The 12,635-nt window shown below is 36.6% G+C and overlaps 1 protein-coding gene across 1 annotated transcript in view; it reads right to left on the minus strand.

Annotated features, from left to right (window-relative positions):
* Positions 1-12,635, minus strand: part of PPFIA2 (PTPRF interacting protein alpha 2) — a 199,891-nt gene that overhangs the window by 117,114 nt on the left and 70,142 nt on the right. The window contains exon 5 of the mRNA XM_049626011.1: positions 5,975-6,196. Coding sequence (XP_049481968.1) covers positions 5,975-6,196 — 222 coding nt within the window. The remainder of the gene's footprint in view (positions 1-5,974; positions 6,197-12,635) is intronic.

Here is a 12,635-nt window from a genome sequence, read left to right on the forward strand (position 1 = left end):
TATTACTTACTATTGTGCCTATAATTAGCTAATCTGACTCTATGGCATACATTGCATGCAGGAGTCACTGTACAGACTTTGGTACTGCATTTTTGATTCAGTGATTCATGTGGGAGATTCAATTTTTAACTGCAAGCTGTGTTGCCAAAAATAAATTTTGAATTTACAAGTTGGAGAAATATCTTTTCTCTGTGTGTCACTTAGAAATTCTAAAATGGGAAGCTTTTTCTAGTCTCTAAAAACTGTTCCCTAAAGAAAGAGGAAAACAGTATAAAGATTCAATTATCTCTTGACCTATGGTTTGTTTACAAAATAGACTTTATTATAGCAAATAAATATAACTCTATAGTAACTCAGACATAGTAAACTAAAAAATAAAACTCCATGTTTCAGATAATGGAAAAGACAAAACTGATATGTATTCATTTAATTACTTAGGAATTTTTGAAGAACTCTTAATAGGAAGTTAGAAAGATAAGCTGGTTTTATTCACAAAACAATATAGAATTTAAATTCTAATTCTTTGTTGGGGTGGCTCAGTCGGTTGAGCATCCGACTATGGCTCAGGTCATTATCTTATGGTACGTGAGTTCGAGCCCTGCATCAGGCTCTGTGCTGACAGCTCAGAGCCTGGAGCCTGCTTCAGATTCTGTGTCTCCCTCTCTCTGTGCCCCTCCCCCACTCACACTCTGTCCCTCCCTCTCTCTAAAATAAATAAACATTTAAAGAAAAATTCTAATTCTTTGCACATCAAAATTTGCATAATATTTGCATATTTTGCATATTTAATAAAGTATTATTCAATACTCCATTAGTAGCTTTTTTTTAAGTTTATTTATTTATTTATTTGAGAGAGAGAGAGAGAGACAAAGCGCAAGTGACAGAGAGGCAGAGAGAGGGAGAGAGAAACCCAAGCAGACTCTGCACTGCCAGTGCAGAACCAATTAGGGGTTCAAACTCATGAACCGTGAGATCATGACCTGAGCCGAAACCAAGAGTCATACATGTAACTGACTGAGTCACCTAGGCACTCCCCCAATTAGTAGCTTTCTTAATTATAAAGTGGAGAGCTAAGCATGTTATAAGATTGTCTATGTTTTTAATATGTGTACTGTTCTTTGCTTTACTCCAGTCCCCAACTACATATAGGTCACAGTCAATTTAAGGAGCAACTAAGACAAAACTTCAAAGAAAGTAAATTTTAGAAAGACAAATACCATACGATATCACTCATATGTGGAATTTAAGAAACAAAATAGATGAACATATGGAAGGGAGGAAAAAAAGAGAGGGAAACAAACCATAGAAGACTCTTATTGACAGAGAAAAAAACTGAGGGAAGATGGAGGGAGGTGAGTGGGAGATGGGCCAGATGGGTGATGGGTATTGAGGAGGGCACTTGTTATGATGAGCACTGGGTGTTGTATGTAAGTGATGAATTACTGAAGTCTACTCCCAAAACCAATATTGCATTATATGTTAACTAATGATAATCTAAATAAAAATTTGAAAAAGAAAAAAAATCATAAAAAATAAAGTATATCTCTTATAGTCATCAAAAAAGTAAATTTTAAACAGATTTACTTATTGATGAGGAATAATGACAAAAATATATTCTAAAAGCATTAATGAAATATACTTACATAATTCATTTTAGATATACTAGACAGTCCTCACACGTAAAGCAAAATGCATTGAAGCTTTTAATTATATGGTTTTTCCTACTCTCCCCTTTTTTCCTTAATCAACAAATACATAGTGCTAATACAATACATAAATCATACTGTGCTAGCAATGTTACACATTGGGTAGCAAGAAGAATCACTTTTTTTAAAGTTTACTTATTTATGTTGACAGAGCACATGGTGGGAGGGGCAAAGAGAGAGAGAGAAAGAGAGAATCCCAAGCAGGCTCCACACTCAACACAGAGCCTTAGGTGGGGCTCCATCCCACAACCACAAGATCACAACCTAAGCTGATATTGAGAGTCAAGAGTTGGAAGCTTAACCGACCGAGCCACCCAGGTGCCCCCACTGTTTTTTTCTCTTATAAATACTTGCAATCTAGTAGACCTTGTGTGTCCACAGACCACAGTCTGGATTATAAAAGCGGAAGCTGGAGTTTTGAGTGTAAGTGATACCTTTTTAAAGTCCATGGTTTTCTTCTTATTGGAAACAGAGAGCACAAGATTATTTCAGTGGTGGTTACAGTGCAGCTGCATTTTTTATGCCAGTGCTATCACTGGTAAATGATTCTGTTTTGTTGATTTTAGAAGTTGCTCATAGTGGAAGAAGCACAGGTTTTGGAGCTTGGCTGATCCTGTGTCTTCCTGGTGCTGAGGGTTTGGAAGGAGTGCAATGCTCGGAGGGCAGTGCATATGTCTTTGACAAGTCACTTTACCTCAATTGAGAAAAATGGGCATAATGATGAGTACCTTCTGGATAGGACAGATGTAAGAAATTAGACAAATTAAATATAATACACCTGTAATAGTTTTCATGGTTGGTTTTTAAGAATTTCCTAGAAGTAAACCAGGGCCTCAGGCAATCGGACCTTTTTGGAAACATTTTATTTGGCCTTTCATGGTGTCCTTAACACACACGCGTGCACACACACACAGCACACATGATGTATACAGAAAATCAGGCAGTGTATAGGTTTCTTGCCCAGGTCTCATTAATTTCTAGCGCTTCCTATGTCATACCTTTACTGCCGAATGTGTCATATGTATATATTGCCTGACTGGCTCTTGAAGAATCTGTATTTGCAACCTCCCTTTAGAGGTGAATGATGAGAGATATTCTTCACAAATCTCTTCTAAAATATAACTACATAAAATTTTAGAGATGATAATAGTTACATTTAAATTTTTTAAAATGTTTTTATTTATTTTGAGAGAGAGAGAGAGAGAGAGAGAGAGAGAGAGAACAGGGGAGGGGCAAAGAGAGAGAGGGAGAGGGAGAGGGAGACAAATAATCCGAAGCAGGCTCCAGGCTCTGAGCAGTCAGCTCACGGGGCTCGAACTCACGAGCTAGGAGATCATAACCTGAGCCAAAGTCAGACACTCGACCAACTGAGCCATCCAGATGCCCCAAGAATAGTTATATTTTATTTTACTTTTTAAAAAATTTTTAATGTTTATTTATTTTTGAAAGAGAGAGAGAAAGAGAGAGTAAGTGGGGGGGTGGGCAGAGAGAGAGAGGGAGACAGAGAATCCAAAGCAGACTCCAGGCTCTGAGCTGTCAGCTGAGAGTCCGACACGGCTTGAACCCATGAACGGCAAGATCGTGACCTGAGCTGAAGTTGGATGCTTAACTGACTGAGCTACCCAGGTGCCCCAAGAATAGTTATATTTTAAAAGAATTCCACATGAAAGCAGAATACCTTACCTATTAGAAGAGATTTCCTTATTAAAAAAAAATACCTGGCATCAGATGATTGATATTTTCCATCTGAATTAGCTTTTCGTCACCTACACCTGAAGACGATTAGAATTAAGGAATTATTTTTACATAGTCAATAAGAAAGGGGGAGCTGGAGATACTGGGCTCTACCTGTGACACTGCATTAAATAAACATGAAGAGAGGAAGCAAGAGAGGAGTGTTAAATGAAAGGAAAATTGCTAAATCTCTGGGACTAAGAGAATGAAGAAACCGGGATAAGCAAGGCCTCAACAAATAGCTTTACAGCCAGAAATTGTAGTGTTTCTTAACAGTGATATAGAAGAGTGGCAAACCTTCAGCTAAGGAGTGAAAATGACAGACGTGCCTTTGAACGATCAGTTCATATAAAGAAGTAGAGAGCACAGTATCATCATTTGCATGGTAGCAGAGCAACCTGCCACTTCATGGATCATCTACATTTTTTCTGAGATAGTAGGTATTGTTCTAACCCACATTCTAATCTCATCCATGCCTTTTGACATTTACATCAAACACCTATAAATATCCATTCTTTCAACAAAGTTTTCTTGAATGCCTATTATAAGCTCAATAGTTGTGTTGGTGATTAGAATAGAGAAGTGAACAAAACACAACAAAACAAAACTCCCAGCCATTACGAATCTTTATGTATAGGGGAGAGGGAGGTATATGACAAACAGGTAAATTGATAAAGTATATATTGTGTCAGATGGTAGTAAATACTGTGAGATAAAACAAAGAAAATGAAAGAAGAGGAAGAGTGTACATGTGCAAATAACAAGGTTAGGGAACACTTCACTGAGAAGAAAACATTTGAGCAAAAGGAAGAGGGAAAAGAAAACCCAACAGAATAGGTCTGGCTAGTTTAAGAGGCCATCCATCTTAACTGAACAGAGTGGACTAAAATGAAACAGCAAGAGATGAGTTCCCAGAAGTCAGAAAGGTGGTAGTGGAGATTGTACACGGCTCGTAGTCCACTGTAAGGACTTGGATTTTCCTGTAAGTAGGACAGGTAGCCATTGAAGCAGAATGGTAACTTGAGCTGACTTAACATTATAACAGGTCACTCAGGTTGCTATGTTGAGTATAGACTGAAGCGAGTAAAACCCAGAGGAAGGAAGACTAGTCACAAGAGTACTATAATAATTCAGAGAGAGAGATGGTGGTTGTGTGGAATAAGGAAGAGCCATAAAGATTGTGAGAAGAGGTCACATTATTGATAAGTTTTGAAGTTGGCTGAATCATATGCAGTGTGTGAGTGAAACAGGTACCAAGGACAGCTCCAAGGCTTCTGTTCTGAACAATAATTGAGGACAGGTGGGCTGTGTAAGAAGACAAGAAACTCTGGTTCCTTGGGGGTGGGAGAATAACAGGAAAACACTCTTGAATGTGTTAATTTTGAGAATATGTTAATTTTACAGGCAACTGGGAAACGGGACACAGGATAAGCTGGAGATATAAACTGGGAGTCATAAGGCTGTAGGTGTTTTTTGGAGCCGTGAGACTGCATGAACTTAGCAAGGAAGTGAAAGTAGATTGAGAAGGGAAGGCACTACAAGTCTAGGGAGACACTGAGCAAATAAAGAAGCCCGAAATAAGGGCAGGAAGTAAAGACGGATGAAAATCAGAAGCATATAGGGTGCTATGACCCAACTGAAGACGTACTTTAGGGAGTAATGATTGGATCCAGTGCTGGGTTCAACAACATGGAGGTCAGCAATCAGTTCTTATCAAAGAAGGGCATGTTGGAGGCAAAAGTAAGTAAAATGGGCTCAACAGGGAATGGGAAAAAAATAATTGAATACATGGAGTGGAGTCAACTCCAATAACAATTAGTTAATTATATACAAAAATGTAAATAAGATAAAATATGTAATTTAAACAAATATGTAAAAATGACAAAAGGTGAAAGGTCACCAAATAAATTTTTTAACAATTATGAATAATTTTCTTTTTAATTGAATAGAATGAGAAAGTGAAAGGTTCTAAACATTTCACCTTAGTTGGTAAGATGATTAGGCAGTGTTACAAAAAAAACTCGTATTTTTTGCAGTAACTTTCAAGTACTCTATTAAACAGATGAAGTGATGTTACATCTAAGAAGAACCGAATACATGGAGAAAGAAAGGTGCACACATTCCCAAATATATATTCACATTCACAGACACAACACCAAAATAAGAGGGGGAAAATTTAAAGTAATGATTTTGAGTATTCCCATTTGCTAAGAGTGTAGCAATTTCATTATTCATACCCACATCTAAAGCTATTTAAAATTAGCAGCTTAAATTTTTTAAAAATTCATTAAAAACTATAGAAAGTTTTTACTTTACCTGAGACTTGATATGAAATTCCGTACATATTTAAAGGGTCGATAAGTAAATAAACTATTTTTGTCTTAGCGGACATGTTTCATAACGAATATCATGCATCCCAAATTTTGGCTTTCTGAATAGATGTAAAGATTATATGCCATTAGGGGAGATTTGCAAAAAGCATCTCAGAAGCAGCATTCAGAAAGCAAAGCCTGAAAGCGTTATGAATCACTTACCTCCCTAATGTCCCTTTGATATTTAGTGTTCATTTCTTCTGTTTTAATGAGATCCTTTCTTGCTGTCTCTGCTTCCTGTTCCACCTCTCCCACTCGGGAAGAGAGTGCTGCTAAACGTTCCTTCATTTGAGCCATTTCATAGTTTTGCTTTTCAAGCAATTCTTGTAGTTCGACTATTTGGCTAGTTTCATCAGTTGAGTCTATAGAACCGTTGGACAAACGCTGCAGGAAAAGAACAAGAAATGGCACTTAGGATTCTCTTCATCTTTAATTTAAAATCCATGAACTTAAAGAAATGAAACTGATGGAGCTTTCACACTGAGAAATAAGAACCCTAACTAGTTTTGAAAAAAAACTAAGTTTTTGAGAAAAGTCTTAATGGACATTAAAATATAAAGGTAGATCAGTAATTTTCAAACAGGTTAACAGATGCATTTGAACAGATGCAACTTAGCATGAAACACTCGTGTATCCCAAACATTTAACAAATGGCAGTTATTATTTTGTCAGTTATATCCAAAGTTTATTGTAAACAATATTTATATAAGCAGCATATTATTAAATGATAAGAAGGAGCACAGAAACTGTGTAATATTATTTATTTATTTATTTATTTATTTATTTATTTATTTATTTTTGAGAGGGATATCATGCAAGCAGGGGGGGGGGCACAGAGGGGAAGAGCAAATTTTTTTAAAGTTTTTTATTTTGAGAGACAGAGAGCAAGGGAGGGGCAGAGAGAGAGGGAGAGAAGATGAGAAAGGGAGAGAGAGAATCCCAAGTAGGCCCTGTGTTTTCAGCACAGAGCCTGACATGGGGCTTGATATCATGAAATGTGAGATTATGATCCAAGCCAAACTCAGGAGCTGGATGCTCCTGACTGAGCCACTCAGGCATCCTGGGAGAGAAAGAATCTTTTTTTTTTCAATATATGAAATTTATTGTCAAATTGGAGAAAGAATCTTAAACAAGCTCTCTTCCCAGCACAGAGCCCAACATGGGGCTCGATCTCAGGACCATGAGATCATGACCTGAGTCGAAATCAAGAGTCGGGTGCTTAACTAACTGAGCCACTGAGGTGCTCCATATTTTCTATTTTTATTCAAGATCCTGGTGCATTTGCAAGTTTCATTTTCAATGACTCTCAGAGAAAGAACTTTACACACATTTTTCTTTTAACGAAGGTTATTCCTGGCGTGAATGTGACCTAGCTAGAATAAAGGTATAGCATAAAAAAAGCCTTGATTTCTATATTGTTAAGAACATAAAAGTCATGAATGCACACAACCCACAGGAAGGAGGCTTAAAAGGATTAAATACTTTGAGACTGATTTCTCCCCTTGCTGCTTAGAAACCAGGGTGACCCATGTCTTCAGAAGCATGTCCTACAGCCCAACTGTACTGGAGAAGTTCTGTGGTGGAGACAGGGCCACAACTGGAGAAATAGCACTAAAAGAAAAAGGGCACAGCCAGGCTGAAATAAGAAAATGATGATGCACTTTGCCTTAACATAAATGCAAATAACAGATGCCCAGATTATTAAATTTTCCCAAATTAAAACCCAAATCAAAAAAGATAAACATGAAAAAAGAATGAGAAAATGAGAAAAAGCAAAGAAAGTACCGTTAATTTTACTACAGTGCTTGTTTGGAAAACACGAATCTGTGTTAATACAATAGACACATGAAGAAACTATTTGAATGTTACATAAATTTTGCGTTTTCCTTTTTTCAATATATTGAAGTCGAGCTGACCTACAATGTTCCATCAGTTTCAGGTGCACAGCATAATGATCCGGCGGTTCTATATGTTATGCTGTGCTCTAAATTTTGTGTTTTCTTATGCGCGACTTCATTCCTGAGAATCACTGGTTAAACACAGAATCCCATACCCAGCTGAACTGAGCTGTGTAGGAACACACAAAATGAACTCGTGCACGCTCCTCAGACATCTAACATCGCTTCAGTGTATCTCAGGCTTTGAGTCACACCACCCCCATCGTGTTACAATTTTCTGTCTGATTTCAGATACCCCACTTTCTATCACTTCACAGTAATGCACAAACCCCCAAACCCATCTGACATCCATTTCTGCAAGCAAAATTCAGGTCTTCTTCAAGTCCAAGAGTCATATTTACAGTATTTATGCAATTCTTGACTATTTAACGTGTAAAACGGTGCTACAATTTTCATTGGTTTTCTATCTCTTTGTTTTATGCCATTGATAAAGTTGTGACACAAACCCCTCTTCTGCCACAAGCCCTGTGTTTTGCATTGTGCAGTTTTGCAGAGCTCAGAACTTTGAGGGATGCAAATGACACATTAGAGCAGCACTGACTGTTGGAGAAAAGAGGGAGAACAGAAAGCACCACAAAAGCAGTGAGAAAGAGAAAATAGAGAGCAAACAGGGAGCACAGACCAATGACAAGGGGTGTTTACTAAGTCCAGGAACTAACACATGAAGAAGCAGCCTGGAAAATCTAAATTAAAATAGCAGAAAAGATGGAGTTAATCTTAAAATGGTATCTAAAGATGCCAGATCTATAGACCTAATACCTTGAAGGTATTACTGAACTCTTAAATTGCAGATACTGAACATCTGATAATCTAGTAAAAGAAGTAAGAGATTTTACAAATATGTAGGAATGTCAGAGATGCTGCTGAGATCCAGCAACTCTATTTCCCCGACTGCTGAGATGGCTGCTTGCTGAGGGATCAGAGTCCCTCAGGGTCTTTCCAAAGATCCCTGAGGTGTGCAATGCCACACACAATGAAGAGGTACTGGGAAGCTAATGAAAAACCAACTTTCTAGACAGTTTTTATGAATACAAAATGCAAACACATTGATGGTGACCCTTATACAGGACACAACTATGTGTACATGAAGCTGAGATAAGCCAGTTTATAATCATTAGGCAACAACTGAGAACTGGTTTAGGGAAGAAGGCTAGAGCCAATTGCCAGTCAGTTATGCCCAAATTTGGTATAACTGAGGTATGATATTACAGGGTTTTTTTCATAATAGGAAATATCTTTGAACTCTGTATACTACTTACAGGTAACTAAGTGATCTTAAGCTTTAATAGAACTTCTACTTCCTCACATTGAGGACTTTCTTTAGTCAACTAAAAAAAAAGGCAATTTTTTAGAAGCTACACAAATCACTAGAAAACAAATTTTTGCTTTGAAAAATGTTTTATGTTACTGGAGAGAATACACTTAGGTTTCTGGAACCCTAAAGAACTTGGGAGAACTGAGACTCACGTAATCACACAGAGCTGATTTGAATTAAAATGCAGAACTTTTCTTTTCAAGTTTATTTATTTTGAGAGAGAGAGAGGGAGAATTAGAGCATGCATGGGGGAGGGGTAGAGACAGAGGAGAGAGAGACTCCCAATTAGGCTCTGTGCTGTCAGCGCAGAGCCTGACTCTGGACTTGATCCCATGATCCGTGAGATCATGACCTGAGCCAAAATCAAGAGTCAGATGCTCAACAGACTGAGCCACCCAGGCACCCCTAAATTGCAGAACTTTTAATTCCCAGTTAAGTTCATCTAACCTTTACCATATTGCCTTTACTCAGAATATAAAGATCAACAGATACAAATTATGCATGGTATATGGTATAGACAAGTACCAAGAATGTAGTGTGTATTCATACACACACACATATGCATTCAGTAAATATTTGTTAAGTCAACGGAATCATGTTAATTTTCTAATTAGAAAAATGATTAGTCCAATTCTGTGCACCTGAAGTCCATTAAAATCTTGTTTAAAAATTGCATATTTTGAACGGGCTCAAGGTAAGAAAATTTTAATTAAGTATAAACAGTAATCAGGCAACTAAAAAAACCACTTAAAATGCTAACCTTTTTAATTCCTTTAGTAACAGATGTATAACATAAGGTCTTTACACTACTTTGAAATTTGGGACTATCCATGGAAAATTTCTGAACTCTCAATTTTTTTCTGAAGTGTTTTTAAATCTTTTATTTTTTAAAAAAAAAATTTTAATGTTTTATTTATTTTTGAGAGAGAGAGACAGAGACAGAGTGTGAGTGGGGGAGGGGCAGAGAGAGGGAAACAGAATCCAAAGCAGGCTCCAGGCTCTGAGCTGTCAGCACAGAGCCTGACGCAGGGCTCGAACTCATGAACTGTGAGATCATGACCTGAGCTAAAGTCGGACACTTAACCTACTGAGCCACCCAGGTGCCCCTTAAATCTTTTAGTTTTTAAAAAATATGTAACATTTCATGTATTCAAATCACCTTAAATATATTTTATGGTGAGGTTAATATATTTTCTCATAATTTCATAGTAAAAGTTCATTTAAAAACTGTGATTTATATCTTAGAAAAAGAATACATAACTTTTGTTCGAAATCATTTAACAGTGATTTGTAGACTTATCTTTAAAATAAATTGTGGCACTTTAACTGAAATGACCTATTATTGAATTAAAAGAAAATCCAGTGGTTCTTTTAAACAGCTTTATTGAGATAGAATTTATAACCATAAAATTTTCCCATTTACAGCATAAATGTCAATGGTGTCTAATATACTTAAAGAGTTGTACTATCAACAGAATCTAATTTGAGAACATTTCGTCACCCCAAATAGAAACCTCTTGTCCATTAGCAATCATTTGCAGCTGACCCCCACCTCCAGCCCTAGGCACGATTTATCTACTGCTGCCACTGTAAATCTGCCTATTTGGTACTTTTCACATAAACTGAATCAGAATAGATAGTCTTTTGTGACTGGCTTTATTCGCTGAACAAAATGTGTTTGAATTTCATTCATGTTGTAGTATCAGATTTTTTTTGATTGCTGAATAGTATTCCATCATGTGGATATACTACATGTTATTTATATATTCATGTGGTAATAGACATTTAGATTGTTTTCACCTTTGGGTTAATGTAAATAATGCTGTTATAAACATCTGTGTACAAGTCTTTGTGTGGACATGTGTTTTATATTCTTGTGGATAGACTCCTAGGAGTAGAATAGCTGAATCACATGGAAATTCTACATTAACATTTTGAAGTACTATTTCCCAAAATGGCTGCACCACTTTACATTCCCACTGGCAACCATATGACTTCCAATTTATCACATTCTCACCAAACCTTGTTATTGCCTGCCTTTTTATTACAGCTACTCTAGTGTGATTGAAGTGGTATCTCCTTGTGATTTTGATTTGCATTTTGATTTGCATTTGATTTGACTTGATTTGATTTTGATTTTGATTTGCACTTCCTAATGGCTAATGATATGGAGCCTCTTTTCACGTCTTTATTGTCAGTTATGTACCTTCTCTGTCTATTCAAATTTTTTACTCATTTACTAATTGAGTTATTTGTCTTTTTATTAATGAGTTACAATAATTATTTATATATAGGTGTGTGTGTGTGTGTGTGTGTACACACACACACACACACACACACACACACACACACACATATATATATATATATACAATTCCTTTATCAGTTATATGATTTCCAAATAGTTCTTCTCAGTCTATAGATTATCTTTTCACTTTGACAGTGCCGTTTGAAATGCAAGTGTTTTTAATTTTAATGAAGTCCAATTTATCATTTTCCCCTTTATACCTTGCACTTTGGTGTTATATCAAGAAATTATTTCCTAACACAAGGTTATGAAGAGTTTCAATGTTTTTCTCTTAAACGTTGTACCAGGAAGAAAGAACTAGGTGTTGGGATTTTGTTAAATGTGTTGATACATTCCTGACATCAAGGAAAGTCTCGTCAAGCAGCGGAATAGCACATAAATAAGCAATTATTAAGTATGACAATGAATGTTATCATAAAGTTTCATGATAAACATCCTAAATATTTATGACATGGGACCAGAGAGACGATACTATTTGTGATACTCTTTGACTTTGATCTTTAAAGATGAGTAATTACATTTAAAGTAAAATAAGGAGGGTATTTATTTCAGAAAGGTAAAGCATGAGCACAGGCAGGGAGGTAGTTTCTGCAGGGCAATTACAGGTTGTACTGTGTGGAGAGCCAGACACGAGTGCTGTAGACGAGTGCAAGAGACTGGGAAAAAAGGCCGCCATAGATTAAGATGGCTTTAGCTTTTTGTATGAAATACAATGCACTTTGAGTACTAAATAGAATGACAGAGAGTCATCAAAGGTTTTTGAAGAGGGAAATAACACGTGAAAACCAGCTGTCAAACTGTTCATCTCTCTTCATGACCTGGTAACCTATTTAAAGCCTTAACTACCAGTAACTTTCTCTTTCCCTTTCACTTTCTCTTTCCCTCCCCCCATGGCTAGAGTTGATGGATAAAATACAGGATGTCCAGTTATATTTAAATTTCAGATAAACAACGAAAAATTTTTAGAATAAGATATAACATGCAGTATTTGGATTAAGCTTATACTAGAGGAATTGATGATGCAAAGAAAACACTGAGCCTAAATCCAGAATAAGAGCACATCATGTATTTATCTGGCAGAGGAAATAGAAAAATCAAAGACTGGGAGACACAAGTGGGTTTAGGATTTTCAAGGGGGACCAGTATAGCTAGAATGGAATAGGCTATAGCAAGATGATGGGAGTGAGCATACATGGGTAGATGATGTTGATTCTTGAGATGCCAGGGGTTCCTGAGTTCATT

This window comes from Panthera uncia, chromosome B4 (assembly GCF_023721935.1).
Source record: "Panthera uncia isolate 11264 chromosome B4, Puncia_PCG_1.0, whole genome shotgun sequence".
Classification (NCBI taxonomy): domain Eukaryota; kingdom Metazoa; phylum Chordata; class Mammalia; order Carnivora; family Felidae; genus Panthera; species Panthera uncia.